Raw genomic sequence first — 20,803 nt, 5'->3', positions numbered from 1 at the left:
CCAAGGTGCTGGGATTACAGGCGTGAGCCACTGTGCCAGGCCTAAAATCTTGTTATTTTAAGTTGAGCATTTTCATTCAAAAATCATCCCTAAACTTCATGTTAATTTCACCTGAGGAGGACTATTTTATGCATTTTAGAGGTTGTAAGCAAAAAAAACACAAAAAACAAAAACAACCCAAAAAACAAACAAACAAACAAAAATAGTTGTTTCTACTAGGAAGGTCAAAGAAAATAAAAGTTACTGCATTGTTACTGCCACAGGATGGAGGAAGTGCTGGCCCACATCTAGGACAGCAAGGCCACCCCAGCTTAGATGAAGCTAGCTGCATAGCACAGAGCTTTAAAAGTGTGGTTCACACACCACTTGTGAACCATATTAAATTGCTGATTCGCATTCCTAGAGATTCTGATTCTGTAGGGGTAGGCTGGAGCCTAGGAAAACCTACCTTTTACACTAGTTCCATAGGTGATCCTGATGTACATATAGAGTGTGACAGCCATCACTTTAGAGAATGGATTGACAAATTACAACCCACATGTCAAATCTGGCTTGCTGTCTTATTTTGCAAATAAAGTTTTATTGGAATAGAACAACATTCACTTGTTTACATATTGTCCATGGCCGCTTTTGCGCTACAATGGCAGAGTTGAATGATTATGGAAGACCATATGACTGGTTAAGTCCAAAATATTTACTAGCTGGCTCTTTACAGAAAAAGTTGGCTGACCCCTTCTCTAAGTCAACATTTCTCCTTGGTAATTGAAACTCTATTACAGTCCTGACAATTCCAGCAAACACAGCTGTGGATACAGGGTTTAAACTCAAAGATATTTAACTCTTTTTTGGGAACTTCGTCTCCATATGTTTGTTAATTCTTGTATAATCCACAGTTTCTCTAGGTCTTCAGCCAATCTACAGCTACAGAGAGCTCTGTAGCTCCTAAGTAGTCCATTTCTCTGGCCCTACAAGTGAGAGTGACTGGAAGCAAAACTTATGATTTGTATGATCTTATATCTCAAAATAGTCCTTAATGATCTAATAGATTAGTAGGCAGTCATCAGGTAGAGACTTCAAAAACCAGACTACTTTCCTGAATGTCAAGAAGAAAGGCATTGCTACAGTGATTCATGAAAAGCAGCATTAATGACTTTGGCTAAAGTTTAACAAAGCTAACCACTTCCCCTCTATCAGCCAGCCATCTATCTATCTCCCGTAAATGCAGAGAAGTAAATATGTAGTGCTGTTAATATATTTTTGCTTTTTAAAGTTATGCTTTGGCCTGGCACGGTGGCTCATGCCTGTAATCCCAGCACTTTGTGAGGTCAAGGCGGGTGGATCACCTGAGGTTAGGAGTTTGAGACCAGCCTGGCCAACGTGGTGAAACCCTGTCTCTACTAAAAACACAAAAAATTAGCCAGGCTGGGTGGCGTGTGCCTGTAATCCCAGCTACTCAGGAGGCTGAGGCAGGAGAATCACTTGAACCTGGGAGGCGGAGGTTGCAGTGAGCTGAGATGGTGCCACTGTATTCCAGCCTGGGCGACAAAAGCAAAACTGTCTCAAAAAAAAAAAAAAAAAAAAAGAAAGAAAATAAATAAAGTTATGCTTTTTCCTCTATTCCTAGTTAAATCACAACAGGTTAGTAATCCGTAAATGATGTGTCCTGTTTCTCTTTAGTAGAAATTGTATTTTTGGCTAACCATTAAGAAACTTGTACTCCTTTGTCCCTTATGTTACTATAAACTCAAGATGATGAGTTTTGTGGTGTTTGACTTCATAGGCAAAATCAAAATACTTTGACTGTTGCTATTCTGTTTTATGAAATAAACTTCTGTCTATGCATTTGAACTAAGTTTCAGCAAATTCAATCTAAATTGAATAATTCCAGTTCCCGGTTTTATCCTGTGTTGCTCATAAAACAGTTCCAAGTATACTGCATTATCTTGAGATTTGAAGATATGGTGCCCACGGGGATTATACTAGGCAAATGCATTAAGCAGCTCTGGCCTAGGTGTTGTGTATTTTAGGAGACTCTATCTTAGGAGAGTTTAAGTGATTGGGCTGCAGGAAGAAGACATTGTAACCCAGGAATTAAAAATGGATTCAGATTGCTTGATTTTAACACTTTAGTTTCACCATAGGCTAATTATGTGACATTGGGCAAGAGACATAATTCTTCTGTACCTTGGTTTCTACATTTGTAAAACAGAGATGATTTGGTAACTTATTAATAAGATTTTTGTGAGAGATAAATAAAACAATATGCTTTGTAAAGAGCCAGTGCCTGGAATATTTTAAACACTGTGCTATTAGCAATTTGGAATTCTATGTTATGGAGTTCATAATGTTCTAGCTTGACTTTTTTCTCTCTCCATTAACCCTGGCTCTCACAGATGCAAACCACTCTTAATGGCTTTACCTTTCACATCACTGTGATTCCTAAATATGATTTATTTCCCTTCTCAGTTCCATACCCACAGACGCTTATTATTTTTGTGTACCTTTCTTATCCCCATACTCTCTGTTTGCCATACAACTAGCTCAAAACCTCAGTCATTTTTACCTTGTCTCTCTCTCTCCAGTCCAACTCACCCAACAGTTTTTCTCATTTGTTACTTCCTTTTTGTCCTGGTTCTTCTACCAGATTTATTAGCAACTGCCTGGACTATTAATAAAGCCTCCTACTTAGGCTTTCAGTAAATTGTTCTGTTCCTGCTCCATTCCAGTCTATCCTATATACTGCCATCAGATTGATCAAAGCTGTGGTTTCTTTGTCTATTGTTTTGATTCATTTTTGTATATGGTATCATTCATTTTTAAATTTAACATACCAATGAAGATATAGGACTTAAACATTTTATCAGAAGGGGGCATTTATTTGTTAAATCAAGAAATAACTTTCCAAAAGCATTGCTTTGAATGCCATTCTCTTAAAGTCCTTCAGTAGAACTTTTGAGGGTGATATGTTCATTATCTTGATTGTGGTGATTTTATGGGTGATTTCATACCAACTTATCAAACTGTATACTCTGATTGAAATGTGTAGTTTATTGTACATTAGGACTACCTCAATAAGGTTGTTTAAAAAAAAAAATCTTCAGCGGCTCCCTACTGTTCATCAAATAAAGCCTGACTTTCAGTCTGATATTCAAATTCCCCCAGGATCTGGCCCTAACTGCCCTATATAGCCTTAATCAATCATGATTCTCCTCTACAATCCCAATGCCCTAGTAAAACCGAGCCAGTCACTAAACCCATCCTCCTACTGTTCTCTATGTTTCATATTGCTTTTTCTGAGGCTCTACCTGTAGACATCTTCAAGACCCAACCCAATTGTCACTTTCTCCATGAAGGCTATCCATATAACTAGAACAAGAAGTGGCCTTTTCCTCCTCGAACTTTTGTTTGCACCACTTTTATGTTTCTTATCCAAAAAATGGCCTTAAATTGTAATTATCTGTATAGTCATCTTCCCCACTAGGATAAAGGATTGCTAAACGATACAATTTGTTGTATACTTCTGTAACACCCCTCCTCTTTATTCTCTGTCATGTACATCGATATTAAAAATATTCATTAAATGAATGAATAAATGATTGACTCAGATGAGACTTCAAGTTTGATTATATTTGAACAGGATGCTAAGCTTTAAGAGTCCTGATGCTCTTGGCCAGGCGTGGTGGCTCATGCCTGTAATCCCAGCACTTTTGGAGGCTGAGGCAGGTGGATCACAAGGTCAGGAGATCGAGAACATCCTGGCTAACACTGTGAAACCCCGTCTCTACTAAAAAATACAAAAAATTAGCCAAGCGTGGTGGCGGACACCTGTAGTCCCAGCTACTCGTGAGGCTGAGGCAGGAGAATCGCTTGAACCCGGGAGGCGGAGCTTGCAGTGAGCTGAGATGGTGCCACTGCACTCCAGCCTGGGCGACACAGCAAGATGCTGTCTCAAAAAAAAAAAAAAAGCTTCAGGCTGGACTCAGTGGCTCATGCCTGTAATCCCAGTACTTTTGGGAGGCTGAGGCGGGTGGATCACCTGAGGTCAGGGAGTTCAAGGCCAGCTTGGTCAACATGGTGAAACCCCATCTCTACTAATAATACAAAAATTAGCTGGGTGTGGTGGCTCACGCCTGTCTTCCCAGCTACTCAGGAGGCTGAGGCAGGAGAATTGCTTGAACCCAGGAGGCAGAGGTTGCAGTGAGTCAAGATAGCACCATTGCACACCGGCCTAGGTGACAACAGCAAAACTCTGTCTCCCAAAAATAAAAAAAGAAAAAGAAAAAAATGCTTCAATGGCAATTTATTGGTTGCCCTTTGCCTCTTGAGGATTCTGAAACCAAAGACAGAGTATGCTTCCCTGTGTAGTGTGTGGGAGGTTGACTATGAAGTCTGCAGCAGGTGAACTGAAGGACTTAGTGAAGTCTCAGAATGCTGTAGTGACAAGCAGTAGATTAGAAGATGGGTAGGGGAACTTTTCCTACCATGGATGATGTGAAAACATGAGAAAATGAAACAAGCTTAATTAAAGGCATTTTATAAGCCTCTTCCGTGTTCATTTATAAAAGGAGAAACAAACCTATTCTAGAGATAAAGGAGGTCATTTATTTCTGGCTATTGCAGTTCTTCAGAGATGGACTCTGAAGTTCAGTATTGACACCATTGCTTTCATAATAATAGCCCTGCTGCTTGGGCAGCAGCATTCAGGAAAATACCCTTTGCCAGGTTCCTGTGCCTCCATGTAGGAAGGCCCATCTGCTCCTGGCATAATGAAAGTGCCTAGCTAGAGACAAGAAGCACAGACTGTGCCAGGCAAGAGACTTGGAGTAATTGATATAATGAGTAACCAAGTGAGAGTAGATCCCTCACCAAAGTGTAACCACATTAGCTTACATTATCACAACAGACTTATTTTAGATATGTATTCTCAAGACCATGTTAAGCACTGTGGGTTACACAAATGCATAAAAGACGCTATCATTGCCTTTGATAAATCTGAAAATCAGGGGGCATCTTTTGAATAAACTCTTAAATAAACTTATAGGAGACAAGGAAATTGAATAAATGAAGAAAACGTCTATAGCTATATTACAGATTTATATTGAAGAGATTCAGACTAAGGGAAGATCATGGTGAAACAGTTAAGGGCAAGATTTTTGAAGAAAAAGTAATTGAGCTTTATGGCTTTATTTTCATCATGGTGAAACTTAGGGGTAAAGGTGAGAAGTAGAAAAAGAAGTAGTAGAATGAACAAGGTCTGTAGGTGATGTGCTTGGATAGGCTGGGTGGGGATAGTTGGCAGGGAGGGGCTTGGTGACAAGCTGAGGAATCTAGACTTGTTCTCATAGACCATCAATAACTATTCTGATTCTTTAGCATTAAAGTGCAGTTTAAAGAACTTTCATCCAGCCTTGGTTAACAGGAGATACTAGAATGGAAACATACAGATAGGAAGATAATACAAGTTTATTGCTATAGGAATCCAGGTGTGAAAGTGGGAATGGGACTAAGTGGGAATGGAAAAGACAGGTTGAATCGAAAAGACATTGAGGAAAAATTTCCAATAGGTCTTGGTGATCAAGAGAATGCTTACAAAGGACTGAATGTTTCACAGACAGTGTATATATCCCATATCAAATCAGTGACCCTGGGATGTAGGGAAAGGCAAGAGTAGTGAAACTAAAGCTAAGGTTGGGTAAGTATCTTCTCTAGGGTAAAACATGTCTCTTCCTCATCCAAAAGAGAGAAGGATGTTCTGAGAATCCTGAATGTTTTTCCTATTGAATAGTTTATCTTATCCTTGTAGTCTTTCCTGAAATTCTCTTCAATTAACGTGTATTGTAATCTAATTCCTGACCTCCGTGATACTGACATTTCCCCTTAAACTAGCATACTCCCCTCTTGTTGGAACAGCTGACATGGTGACCAGCACTCTTCTCTATTGTGTTCTTCCTTCTGACCAAACACTACAGCCACATGAGGCAGCAGTGAGATGTGGCCTTGTCACTCCTCTTCAGGTGCTCATCCACAATTTACTTCCCACAATTTACTTGATGGTTCTGGCAAAATGTTTGTGAGTCTTTTCTTATTGCATGGAATTGTTGTGTTCACTTAGGTTTTATGCCAGACTGGTTTAAATGACTCATCATAAATTCTGAAACTCTTTTAGGTATTTGCCAACCTTTACTGCAAGTCTTATTTCCCCTCCCCAGCTCTTTATCTTCCCACAAGATACAAATGAGTCAACACAATCTTCATCAAAAAGCATTATGCTCTTTTTGCCCTTCAGTATCTGTAGAAGGAAGTGTGATAAATTAAGTAGTAGCTTATTTAAAATATATATATATATATATCTCCAGCTACTTGGAAGGCTGAAGTGGGAGGATCACTTGAGCCCAGGAGTTCCAGACTAGCCTGGGTAACACAGCAAGACCCTGTCTCAAATCAAAACAAAACAAAACAAAACAAACAAACAAACCCCCCCCCCCCCCAAAAATTAAAGTTTTGTGTTTTCTTCTTCAGTTTGTTTTTTGCTTGCTTGAGTGGTCTGCTCAGGAAATGGCCTTGTAGCTAAGTGGGTTTTGGGGGTTTGGTTATTTCACAATGTCTCTATACCTTTTGGGTTTACAGTAGAATAGAATCTTAAAAATTGCTGCTTGCTTTTTTAAAAAGTGTGAAGTTCTGCCAACACACTATTTACAGATTCTTAGATTTTGAGGAAAAGGACTATGGAGGCATCTAAGCAAAAATTTTTCTGTTATCTCCTATTTATTTCTATCTCCTCCCTCCTTAAGAAACAAGAAAGTTAGTACGAGATTGTTCTGAAATATAGGCTTGAGAAAAACAGATTTAAATTTTATTAGGCAGGTTTGCCTAATCAATTAATAAAAATTAATAAAGTTTTAGTTTTGGTGTAATTGAGGACATTCTAAGGGTACAGAGAAACTATAAAACTATATTATTTGTCCAAACATAGAAAATCATTTTCCTTTTACGATTATGCTTTGCTACTCTGCAATTAAGCAAGTTAGTTTGGAATATTTTTATTTTTATGTTCTTTCCCAAAGTTACCTAAGGAATATTTTAATTTTTATCAGTAATCATGTCTATGTCTTTAGTTCTGAGGTGCTTTATTAACTGGCTATGGATTTTTTTTTAAAATCATATTCTGGCTTTCTCAGTGTTGTATGCCCATCTCCTAAGATAATATTTAGAATTTAGTAGGTACTCAAGAAATTTGTTGAACTTAATGGATTTTTTAAATGTTTATTTCTAATTTTAAAAACAGTATAATAATTTTAGAAAGCAAACTTTATCCCATCACACTTATACAATTAATTCTTTTTTGCATCTTTTTTAGTCTTTAACTACGTACATACTTTTACATGGTTTTAGTTATTATAAACTTGAAATTTCGTATTCTTATAAATCAAAGATTTCCCATATTTTATGTTTTAAAATAGCCAAAGTAAACATCACATTACTTAGAGCAGCAAGAAATTCTCTCTTAATTCTAGGTGGGAATAATTTGAGAAATATACTATTCCCAACAAATATTGCTGAAGAATGAGGGTTTAATTTATGTGTACTGGGATTGAGTTTCTTTATTTGAAATATTGTCTTTAAGTCACCTATAACCAAGATATCTCAATGATCTTTCTTTTCTTTTTGCAGTACTTAGTAAAGAGCATGCAGTATCTTTAATATTCAGAATAAACAGTGTTCGGAATCATGATATCCTGAAAGAAGTTTGAATAATGTTGCAAAACAGAAAGGATTGCTAATATCTTAAATAGAGGAAGTCCTAACAACACATTTCCCAGTTTTCCTCAGGATCAAGACTAATTTTGTTAACATTTGTTGAACTTCTGCCTTCAACAAAGATGATATACTGATTTTGGGATGTTCTCACACTGAATTAGGCACTTGGGTAGACTTGTACCCATTGAGAGGCTATGCAAGCTGAGATGTGGAAGCTTTTTCTAGAAGAGCCTGCCTTTCAGGGCCAAAATGCCACAGGCACAGCATAACTTCCTGAAACAAATTTATTTCCTAAGACATTGGTTGCAGAGTAGAAATGAGTTCTTTAGAAACAGTTCTTTAGGCTTTCTGCCCTAAATGTTACAATGTTGTCAGCAAGGTGGTTGATTTTACTTTCTTTTCTTTCCATCACAGTTTACCAGCATTACATATGCAGGATATTGTGCTAACTGCCTGGTCAGGTGCTCCTTGTGGGGGCCACTTGCTCTAGATCCTGTATAGACCAACACTCTTAGTCTTTATATCCAGAACCCAAGTGAAGCTTCAAAGGCTACTGGGAGAGTTGAAGAGGTGCTGAAATGAACACTTCCCTTAATGGAGGTCAGCACTTCCCCAGTCCTGGGAGAGACACAAACTGTCAGAAGCATCTGACTTTGCTTCATTCAAAAGAGAGTTTGAGGTATATATAGCAGACTTAAAAGTTATGAATAAAAACACCTTCTGTGATGAACAGAAGTTTCTCATTGATCACACTGACAAGAAACCTTTTGATGAACAGTCCGGTAGAAGACATGTAACTCTAAATGGTATCTGTCTTCTTTCCTGGGCCTAACTGAACTTCGCAGAGTTCACCTGGGACATAAGGAAACAGAAGGTGTCAAATGGGCCCTTGTGCTCACTGGGGAAATGGAGGGAGACAGAACTCACGCAGGAGGCCTGTAATTCTGCTCTTTCTGTGGGAGGCAAGAAGAAAGGTGGGTTTCGCGTATGGGTGATGGAATGGAATAATCTCAGAGTTAAGCAGCCCACAATTTATGTTCCGGTTAGCCTCTTGTTTGTTAAAAATTTGAATTGTAACCAGGTTCCTTTGCTGAGAAGGAAGGCGCTAGGGCCCTGGAGCAAGATGATGGCTGTGTTATGTGACCACAGAAGGTGGTTACGTACTAATTTCCTCTAGGGCTTGTGATGAAGTCAGTAAACCACAACCTTCAGCATGCTCTGCTCAGGCGGCAGCAGTGGCTTTTTGGAGGTGTCTCGGCCATGACACACATTTGACATGCCCTCCCTCAACCTGCTTATAGACTATTCCTCTTGCTCTGCAGCATGGACCAAAGAGAAATTCTGCAGAAGTTCCTGGATGAGGCCCAAAGCAAGAAAATTAACAAAGAGGAGTTTACCAATGAATTTCTGGTGAGTTCTGTGTGTGACCCTCTCAGGGTAGTTATATACACTATTTAACTAACTATGGGGGTCCAATTTTCTGAGACCAAATTGCCCTTGGGATAAAGTAAATATCAGGCCTTGAAGGGGAAGACAGAAAAAAAGGCAACCTAAAGTCTGAGTTCTCTGAGTGGTTTGCATGTATTTTACGTATTCTCTCAAAATTACTGGTTTTAATATTTTGTTTGCTAGTTCTTTGGAGTTTGGTTAGGAATCCTACAGAAGACATATACAACTCCAGATATAAAACCACTAATATTAATTGAACATCCAGATTTCCCCAGATATCATCCAGATATCTGAGTTGTGGTTTATGCTTCATATTACTAATTTTAATTAAGAAGAAAGAGACCAATGTTAACTTTTCATGCAATATTACATGTTTAGCCTCCCCCTGGGATTCCATTTGGCTGACAAAGGTTTTTGAAGAGCACCAAAACTACCCACTGCCACAGTTTTTTTTTTTTTTTTTTTTTTTTTTTTTTTTTTAAGAGTCAGGATCTTACTCTGTCACCCAGGCTGGAGTGCAGCAGTGCAACCATAGTTCACTGTAGCCTTGAACTCTTGGCCTCAAGTGATTCTTCTGCCTCAGCCTCCTGAGTAGCTGGGGCCACAGGTGTGTATCACCATGCCTGGCTAATTAAAAAAAAAAAATTTTTTTTTCTTTTGGAGAGATGAGTTTTGCTTTGTTGCCCAGGCTCGTCTCGAACTCCTGGCTTCAAGCAATCTTCCCATCTCGCCTCCCAAAATGCTGGGATTACAGGCATGAACCACTATGTCTGGCCATCATTTTTCTTTTCTTTTTCATGTGAAAAATATAACGAGTTTTTTCAATAACAGGCCTTCCTTAACTTCTTTTGCTTGGAGAAGTGGAATGGCTAGGATGGAGAGTAGAGACAAACGTAGGTCACAGAGAGAAACATGAGTACAAGATAGGTTCAGGTTGGGTGGATTAGATTACCCAGAAGAACAATGAATCTCCTTTGAGAGAACTGTGATTATTGATGCAATGGCAGCTGGGTCGGCCTCATTCACCTTACAAGCTGAGACATCAGATAACATAGGGTGTCTAATAGTACCTATCATGTATTTTAGAATACTTACAGCTGGTGTTTCAGAGATATAAGAATTTTAAACCTTAGCTCTTCAGCTGTGAAGAAATGAGGGGGAAAGGGAGAACTGAAGTACAAACCTGAAATTAAATCATGATTTTTTTCACCAAATTACCAAGTATTTGACATGTTCTTAAATCTTTCTGTTTTCTAACTTATAAAATGGGGATAATAATTAATGTCCTACCTATCCTCACAGGATTGTTGTGATAATTAAATATCAATAACAATAATTAAATGTGGTCATTTACTGAGTACTATTTATTGAGCACTTAGTAGGTACCAAGTTCAGTTCTAAGCACTAAAAATACAGCGGTGAACAAAAAGAACCAAAACCTTTGCCTCTTGGAGCTAACACTCTGGTACCAGATAGTAGATGTGAAAACACTCTGAATGTCTTGAGTAATTAGATATTATTGAGTGATTAGATATTATGACAGGAACTCTGATGTCAGCTCAATGTGGATAATCTTGTGGTACTATGAAAAATGTGCTCTCACTGCCACTGGCTGAGCAGTCTGAGCCCCTCTGGTAGAGTTACCTGAAAGGAGGTAAGTAGGAGGTTCTAGCACATGTGTATACATGTCCCTGCCCCTGCACTATAATTCCTAAGCCAAAGTAACCCAAGGCATAGATGTAAAAAGTGGGCTGAGGAGCAGTGCCGGGTCTTTGTTTTATTTTGGTTGTGTTTCTAAAAATAATGCAGACTGGCCAGGTCCAGTGGCTCACACCTGTAAACCCAGCACTTTGGGAGGCCAAGGTGGGTGGATCACCTGAGCTCAGAAGTTTGAGACCAGCCTGGCCAACATAATGAAAACCCATCTCTACTAAAAATACAAAAATTAGCTGGGCATGGTGGCGGGCACCTGTAATCCTAGGTACTCAAGAGGCTGAGGCAGGAGAATTGCTTAAACTCGGGAGGCAGAGGTTGCAGTGAGCCGAGATACAGCTGTTGCACATCAGCCTGGACAACAAGAACAAACCTCTGTCTCAAAAAAAAAAAAATAATAATAATAATAATAATGTAGACTATATCCCTAATATTTTACCTTTTCTCAGCTAAAGTCACTGTATTTTCTTACTAAAATATAGCAGCTACTTCCTAACTGGCTTCTCTGCGTCTAGCCTTGCCCCACCTTCAATCAATTTTCAGTTCAACACCCAAGTGAGCTTTTAATCATACAAATTTGGTCTTTTTTTTTTTTTTTTCTTGGAGATGGAGTTTTGCTCTTGTCACCCAGGCTGGAATGCAATGACACAATCTTGGCTCACTGCAGCCTCCACCTCCCTGGTTCAAGTGATTTTCCTGCCTCAGCCTCCCAAGTAGCTGGAATTATAGGCATGAGCCACCACGCCTGGCTAATTTTGTATTTTTAGTAGAGACAAGGTTTCACCATGTTGACCAGGCTGGTCTAGCCAACCAGGTAATCCACTCGCCTCAGCCTCCCAAAGTACTATAGTATTATAGGCGTGAGCCACTGCGCCCAGCCAAATCTGGTCCTTTTCTCCCTGCTTAAAAACTTGTTATAGTTTTTTTAAGCTGCTTAATATTGTTCAATACAATACACATTTAGAAAAGTACATAAAACATCTAAGTATAATTGCAAAGCGACCATTAGCAGTGCAACCACCACCCAAGTCAAGAAACTGTCGGACCCCCGAAGACTCCTGCCCCATCAGGTCCCCTACCCGCATTCCACCCTGTCCTGTCCTACCCTGGCCAAGGGATAATCACTATGCTGACTTTTATATTAATCACTTCCTTGCTTTTCTAGCTCCTGATTTTAAGGACCTTGTTTTTGGGTGGTGATTAAGTGTAACCTCACTGTTCACTGACTCATGTCCTCCAGTGGAAAAATAGTCTTCCTCTCAGCTTCATCTAAAGGTTTCAGATGAGACACCAGAGAGAGAGCTTTGGGGGAGTAGAGTGGTGAATGAGGCTACATTGCTTGCTTGGACAAGGAAAATACTGCCACTAAATTGGAGGGCTTTCCATCTGGTCATGTTCCATGTCCCATCTTAAGCCCTTAATGTATTCTCCCAGGATTTTATGTTTCTGAGGTTGGAGGACCAATTCTGTGACACAAGGCCACTGTTCACTTAACTGGTGGTACCTTTAGGGGAACTATCAAAATGCATATCTATTTCCAGGTAGATTCCCTGTGCATCCCAACCCCTTTACCCTCTCCCCAGGTCCATGGTTCAGATTTCAGTCTCCACTTCCTTCTTGGCCAGACATCTTTGTACAGAGAACAATACAGATGGCCCTCTGTATCCCCAAGTTCTACATCCTTGGATTCAACCAACTATGGATCAAAAATATTTGAAAAAAATACCAAAAATAACACAACAAAAAATAAAAAGTAAAGCATAATAACAATTTATCTAGCATTTACATTGTATTAGGTATTACAAGTAATCTAGAGATGATTTAAAATATACAAGAGGACGTGTATAGTATGTGTAAATACTATGCCATTTTATATGAGGGACTTGAGCATCCATAGATTTTGGTATCTTGAAGGGGTAGTCCTAGAACCAGTCCCCCACAGATACTGTGAGAGGACTGTATTCATAATTCGATGTGGCAGTCCTGTTATGACAGCTGAAGCCAATGCTATGCTGCTTAGGTCTTTTCCCTGTGCCAGGACTAAATTCAGTAACTTTTCTGTAGTTGAAGCTACCACTGACCACCCATCTAAGGTTTTTATACATTCATGTAAACATTCATTGAGTGCTTATTGTGTGCAAAGTAATGCCCTAAATACTAGGAATGCAATGCAATACTCCATGCTTTTGTGGAGCTTATTTTGTAAGACAATAGATATGTCTTACAGAGGCAGACATTAAACAACTAATTAGTATATTAAATATTTAATATAATTGTGACAATCTGGGTGGGATGGTCAAGGAAACATCAACATTCATTTTCTTATTTACTATTCCTTAAGAAAACCCTGTGAAATAGCTACAACTGTGATTTCTGACTTACAAATGAGGAAACTGAAGCTCTGAAAAGTTAAATAATTGGCCTAAGCTCACTCAGCTGTTCAGCCATAGGGATGAAATTTAACTCAGATCTGTCTTATTCCAGAGCTGTGAAATTAATCCTTATCCAATAGTGTTCTACTTCATTCAATGACACTGAGTCTCTCAAAGGACCTTGTTTTAGGGTAAGTGCACAGTGCATAGTTAGTATAGCTTCTACACAGCAGAAACAGCAGGATGCAACTATACTGTTGAAATTTCTAAAGGTACTTTCAAACATTCCTTATTATTGTTATTCTTACAAAACAATGTTATTGAAAGTTAAAAGAAAGTAAACTCACCATAGTACCAACATTCTAACAAATCAAAACTTTTTTTGTGGATCTTGGCCAGGTGAGGTGGCTCGTGCCTGTAATCCCAGCACTTTGAGGCGAGCAGATGGCTTGAGTCTGGGAGTTTGAGAACAGCCTGGGCAACATGGTGAAACCCGTCTCTACTAAATATAAAAAATTAGCCAGACGTGGTGGTACATGCCTGTAGTCCCAGCTACCTTGGAGGCTGAAGTGGGAGGATCGCTTGACCACAGGAGGTGGAGGTTGTAGTGAGCTGAGACTGCACCACTGCACTCCAGCCAGGGTGACAAAGTGGGACCCTGTCATAAACACACACATGAAAACCAACAACAGCTTTTTTGTGTGGATCTTCTAGTTCTTGTCCATTTATATAATTTTTTATATTATGGTAATTATAGCATAGGTACAATTTTGTATTCTCATATTTTCACTTACTATTATACCAAAATTATCAGGCTGATTAAAATGTACATAATTTTTAATGGTTGATGATGCAGCATCATCACATGGACATGTATTTGTCCATGTGGGTTTTTGTTGTTGTTGTTGTTTTTTGAGAAGGAGTCTTACTCTGTCACCAGGCTGGAGTGCAGTGCCGTGATCTCGGCTCACTGCAACCTCCTCCTCCCGGGTTCAAGCTATTTTCCTGCCTCAGTCTCTCGAGTAGCTGGGACTACAGGAGTGCACCACCACACCCAGCTAATTTTTGTATTTTTAGTAGAGACGGAGTTTCATCATGTTGGCCAGGATGGTCTTGATCTCTTGACCTCGTGATCTGCCGGCCTTGGCCTCCCAAAGTACTGGGATTACAGGTGTGAGCCACTGCACCCGGTCTGTGCATCGGGTTTTTATAATGAAAGAATAATAATCATAATAGAGAATGCTTCTATACCTCTTATAGACACTGTTCTAAATACTCATATATCAACTCATTTACTCCATTGAGGAAGGTACTGTTTTCATTTCCATTTTATAGGTGAGGAAACAAACAGAGAGGTTAATTAACTTGCTCAGGGTCACGTAGCTAGTAAGTGGTGGAATTGAATTTCAAGTTCAGGTAGTCTTGCTTTATCATCTGAAGTCATAAAAACTTCAGAGTCATATAAATCTTGCTTTGAATTTAGGTTATGCCCATGATTAGCTGTGTGACCTTTGATTAAGTCAGTAATCAAATAATTACTGGGAATAATATTCATTTTGAAGAACAGCTGTGAAGATAATAAGTATATAAACTTCCTGAGACATAGTAATATCCAAATAATTTAATTATTTCTCCATTATTAGACATTTGAGTTATTTCTAATTTTTAAAGATTATTGCTAACACTAATATAAATATATTTTTCCATGTAGTTTTTCCCTTCTTTTGGATTAATCCTTAGGCTAGATCCCCAAAAATGTTATTACTGGGTCAAAGACTATTAGCATCTAATTGGTTAAGTATTACCAAATGTATTTCCAAAGGAGTTTTTCTAATTTGCAATCTGTGAATTTATCATCTTCTCTACCACTCTGCTAGACTTAATAAATATAAAAGAGAATAAAAGATGAAAAAATTTTGCCTACTTACTATGTATTAGGCAATCTGCGAAGTGCTTTACCATATATGATCTCATTTAATCATTACAACAACCCCAAGAGGAAAATATTATGTTCATTTTACCCATGAAATGGCAAAACCCAGATTTGAAACCAGTCTGTTTTTTTTCAACGCCTCTTAACCTCTTTACTTAAACTGTATCAGGTAAAAATCATGATTTTTTTTCTGATATAACTAGCATAAAATAGTACTTTATTATGTTAATTTCACTCATTTGATTTCTGAGCCTGAAAATGTTCCATGATTATTTTAAATCTGCATTTCCTTATATACGTTTTCTGTTCGTCTACTTTCCACAGTCACAACAGCTAATCCATAGAACTGTGTTCCAGACTCTGTGCTAAAAGTGCTTCACAAATAGAGCTTCATGTACCTCCCAAAGAACCTTTGAAAATGGCTACCAATATCCTACACAGTGTCTCTCCGGTTTCTTATAGCATGCTCATTTTCTTGTCCTTGCCATGCTTCCTCTGCCACAGGGCCTTGCACACATGTTGTTACCTCTGCCTTGAACATTCCTCACACTCCTCTTTACCTAGATAACATTTAGTAATTTTATTTTACTTTATTTTATTTTTTTGAGATGGAGTCTTGCTCTGTCTCCCAGGCTGGAGTGCAGTGGCACGATCTCTGCTCACTGCAACCTCTGCTTCCTGGGTTCAAGTGATTCTCCTGCTTCAGCCTCCTGAGTAGCTGGGACTACAGGTGCATGCCACCATGCCTGGCTGATTTTTTGTATTTTCAGTATAGATAAGGTTTCACCGTGTTAGCCAGGATGGTCTCTCGATCTCCCGACCTCATGATCTGCCCACCTTGGCCTCCCAAAGTGCTGGGATTATAGGAGTGAGCCACAGTGCCTGGTCTTTTTTTTTTTTTTTTTTTTTTTTGAGACAGGGCCTCACTTGGTCATCTAGGCTGGAGTCCAGTGGTGTGATCATGGCTCATTGCAGCCTCAACCTCTGGGGTTCCCATCTCAGCCTCCCGAAGTGTTGAGATTACAGGTGTGAGCCACCATGCCCGACTAATAATTCTTTAGATCTCAATTTGGTGGTCACTTCTTCAGAGAAAGGTTTCTTTTCTTTTCTTCTTTCCTTTTTTTTTTTTTTTTTTTTTTGGAGACAGGGTCTTGCTCTGTCACCCAGGCTGGAGTGCCGTGGCTTGATCACAGCTCACTGCAGACTTGACTTCCTGGACTCAAGTGATCCTCCAGCCTCAGCCTCCCAAAGTGCTGAGATTACAACCATGAGCCACCACACCTGGCCAGAGAAAGCTTTCTGGACCTCTTTGAATAGATCAAATCTTCTATTATAAGTTCTTATTAGCACCATATGTGATTTTTCATAGCACTTACCACAATTTCAGTTTTTTTCTTTTTGTTTGTTTTTTTGAGATGGAGTTTTGCTCTTTTTGCCCAGACCAGAGTGCAATGAATGGCACGATCTTGGCTTACCACAAGTGATTCACTGCAGGCGAAGTTGCAGTGAGCCGAGATCACGCCACTGCACTCTAGCCTGGATGACAGAGTGAGACCCCATCTTAAAAAAAAGGCATTTATTAAATATGAACGATTCACTGAATCCCAATAGAAAAAAGATAACTAGTTCTGAAGGCCAGGTTTAAGTGTTAATGGTTAAAAATATACTAGAAGTCAGACTGGTACTATAGCAACTTCTGGAGACTCAATAGAAGACCAGAGACAGATCAAAGCTCTGGTTACATCTTGGTTCTATAAAGGAGACATAGATACATCCTGGTTCTGTATGTGTTACAGTAATGATACTAACCAAACAGTTATCAACATGGTACATCCTACAGAGCAAGTGCCCAAACATCTATGAATTGACACTACTCATTCCTGCGAATCAGCCTATCACTTGAACATATCTATTGGCATTTCTTGACCTTTGTGCACATTGATGTGCAATTTTTAAAAATGCCACCACCAGAATAAATGTATCACATCACCTCTGAAGCTGACTTCTCTAACTCCATCTCTAGTCTCTCACTAGGGACCATCTAGTCCTATATTTTCATTTACTCACAAGACACTTAAAGCACATTTCTTGGCTAAGCACAGCGGCTCATGCCTGTAATCCCTGCACTTTGGGAGGCTGAGGCAGCCGGATCACTTGAGGTCAAGAGTTCAAGTCCAGCCTGGCCAACGTGGTAAAACCCCATCTCTAAAAAAAATACAAAAATTAGCTGGGCATGGTGGCAGGTGCCTGTAATCCCAGCTACTGAGGAGGCTGAGGCAGGAGGATCACTTGAACCTGGGAGGCAGAGGTCGTGGTGAGCCAAGATTGTGCCACTGCACTCTGCTGGGCGATAAGGCAAGACTCTGTCTCAAAAACAAACCAACCAACCAACAAACACACACATTTCTTGCAATTTTCTCATATTTTATGTATCTAAAGTTGAACCTCTTGGTTTACTCACCCCAATTTAGCTATTGCCTACCCACCTACCCATTTGCCCCACTATTGCACTGGAAACTAACCTCGATAAGTTTGTCGATCTTGTTGAAGATGATTGCATTGCATGCTCAGACATTTCAGTCTTGTCCTCCATTCCTGTTGGTAGTTCTGATTACTGGATTTAGAGGCTTGAACTCCTAATGCCATTCCTTACCACTCGCGCTTTTTCTGTCCTGATGGAGGCTTGGGATAATACTGACCTATATTTGCAAGGCACGGAGGAACTACCTTGCAAAGTTCTGGAGACAGCCAAACTTTGTGTTCTCCCACCTAGCACAGGAGGGCCAAGTTTGATTTTCCTCTCTCTAAAATGTCTCTAAAATGCTATGTCTTCTATCCAATAATGTAGTCCTTCAAGGCAAAGATACCGTGGTCTTATACTTTGTTTTACTTTCTGTTCTCTTTTGGGAGTGACTTTATTTTATTTACTCGTCTATGAGAATAACATGCAAATGACTCAATCCGAATTTCTAGAATCTAGTACTCCTTGTGATACTGGCCAGGATCCCCATTCTCCTCTCCTTTCTTGAAACGAAAGGGGTAGTTATCATCTACAAACCAAATGAACTTACTATTAGCTTATCAAGCACACACAGAATCTGGTTTCTCACACATTCCACCCTATTTCAGGGCCCACAAGGGATGCTGAGCTCTCTCTTCACTTTATTCTCTTTTTTATTTTTATTTTTTTTGAGACGGAGTCTCACACTGTCACCCAGGCTGGAGTGCAGTGGCATGATCTCTGCTTACTGCAATCTCTTCCTCCCAGGTTCAAGTGATTCTCCTTGCCTTAGCCTCCTGAGTAGCTGGGATTACAGGGGTCAGCCACCATGCCCAGCTAATTTTTTTTTTTTTTTTTTTTTTTGTATTTTTAGTAGAGATAGGGTTTCACTATGTTGGTCAGGCTGATTTCAAACTCCTAACCTAGTGATGTGCCTGCCTTGGCCTCTAAAAGTGCTGGGATTACAGGTGTGAGCCACCACACCCAGCCTCTTCACTTTATCCTCTTGCCAACTATTCCCCTGACTTCTCTTGATGGTACCTCTTCTAGGGAACTCACACCCCCTACCTTGTACTTGGCAGAGAAATAACTTCACCCTTTAGATCTCATATCTTTTCTTCCCAAACTTAAACCCATCCCCATGACCCTGCTTCCTCTTTTATACCTTTTGCTTTCTACTCTCAGAGTTCCTCCTTTTCTGGTATAGTTTATCACTTCTTCTGCCCTAATTCTGCCCTAATGTGTTCTTTGTTGGGGTATTGGATCCCAGGTGTCTGGTAGGAAGAGAGGTGGAAGAGAAAAATGAAACCTGCCAGGTGCGGTGGCTCACGCCTGTAATTCCAGCACTCTGGGAGGCCGAGGTGGGGGGATCACTAGAGGTCAGGAGCTCAAGACCAGTCTGACCAACATGGCGAAACCCTATCTCTACTAAAAATACAAAAGAAAATTGACTGGACGCGGTGGCTCATGCCTTTAATCCCAGCACTTTGGGAGGCCAAGGCAGGCAGATCACGAGGTCAGGAGATCGAGACCACCCTGGCCAACATGGTGAAATCCTGTCTCTACTAAAAATACAAAAAATTGGCCAGGTGTGGTGGCAGGCACCTGTGATCCCAGCTACTTGGGAGGCTGAGGCACGAGAATTGCTTGAACCTGTGCCGCAGAGGTTGCAGTGAACTGAGACCATGCCATTGCACGCTAGCCTGGGCAATAGAGCGAGACACTGTCTAAAAAAAAAAAAAAAAAAAAAAAATTCAGAAAGAAAAAGGAAGCCTTCACAGTGGTATGACCTTAAGATGTTTGAAGGAAAAAAACCAAATCTTTCATACATTACAAATGAATAATTCTGTAGGCATTTCCTGTGTGATGTTTTGCTAAGAGTGTCTCCCTTTGTCATCCAGCTAGATTACTCCAGGGGGAGAAAAGGAGTAGGACAAATAAAAGCCATTCTGCCTCATTGTTGAAGGTGGCAGTGAAGGCAGCTAAACAAATATAGGACACATACACACACATCCATCACCTTTATCTATAACATTTTGCCAAATTAATTGAAGCATATCTTATGCAAAGGGGTTTGTATATAGCATTCTCCCTAGAAAGCACTCCAAAAGCAAAATAAAACAAAAATAAATAAAAGCAGTATAACAAGGAGTATGCACTGAGCTTAGTTCTGGAGATTCCTAGAAGAAACTGTTCTGGGACTTGAGATCTTTTCAGCAGCCTTGGGATCAACAGCAACCTGAAAATGATCATTCTGGGGTTGCTAAAGAACAGGGAGATTTGAAAAACTGGTGTAACTTCAGCTGAAATTCAGCATAGTCTTTCATGTGTCCTTAAATTCCCAAATTAGTCCACTTGTATCCATATCCATCTTGAAGTAAAAATATGGTATAAAGATAGTTCAATAGCTTCTTGGGGTTCAAAGTAAAACAAACAAACAAACAAACAAAAAGATATCAGTTCAGTATCTCTCCTCTCAAATCCAGTTCTGAAAATCTAGAGGAATTCAAATTACAGTAGGCTCTCTCTACAGAGGATGTGTTTGAAGACCTACAGTAGATGCCTGAAACTGCAGATAGTACCAAATCCTATGCATACTATGTTGTTTTTACCTATACATACATATCTATAATTAAGGTCAATTTCTAAATTAGGCACAACAAGAGATTAGCAATAATAGCTAGTAATACAATAGAACAATTATGATAATATATTGTAATAAAAGTTATGTGAGGCCAAGGAAGGTGGATTGCTTGAGCCCACGAGTTTGAGACCAGCTTAGGCAACATGGTAAAATCCTTTCTCTACTGAAAATACGAGAACTATTCGGGTGTGATGCTCGCGCCTGTGGTCCCAGCTTTCAGGAGGTAAGGCTGAGGTGGGAGGTGAGACTGAGGTTGGAGAATCACCTGAGCCCAGAAAGTTGAGGCTGCATTGAGCTGTGATCAAGCCACTGTACTCCAGCCTGGGTGACAGAGTGAAACTCTATTTCAAAAAAAAAAGTGACTGCTTTTGGAACTGAAATCTTTGAAATTGTGCTAGATACAGACAGATTTTATTCAGCTTAAGCTCCACTTC

At 39.6% G+C, this 20,803-nt stretch overlaps 1 protein-coding gene across 6 annotated transcripts in view; it reads left to right on the top strand.

Annotated features, from left to right (window-relative positions):
• Positions 1 to 8,945: 8,945 nt before the first annotated feature.
• Positions 8,946 to 20,803, top strand: part of PTPN22 (protein tyrosine phosphatase non-receptor type 22) — a 63,837-nt gene continuing 51,979 nt past the window's right edge. For all 6 annotated transcript variants that reach the window (XM_030935116.1, XM_030935118.1, XM_030935115.1 and 3 more), the window contains exon 1: positions 8,946 to 9,168. In XM_030935116.1, the coding sequence (XP_030790976.1) occupies positions 9,082 to 9,168 (87 nt within the window). In that variant the 5' untranslated portion in view covers positions 8,946 to 9,081. The remainder of the gene's footprint in view (positions 9,169 to 20,803) is intronic.

The sequence above is a fragment of the Rhinopithecus roxellana genome, chromosome 8, assembly GCF_007565055.1.
Source record: "Rhinopithecus roxellana isolate Shanxi Qingling chromosome 8, ASM756505v1, whole genome shotgun sequence".
Taxonomy (NCBI): domain Eukaryota; kingdom Metazoa; phylum Chordata; class Mammalia; order Primates; family Cercopithecidae; genus Rhinopithecus; species Rhinopithecus roxellana.
This window is presented reverse-complemented; position numbering and strand designations above follow the sequence as displayed.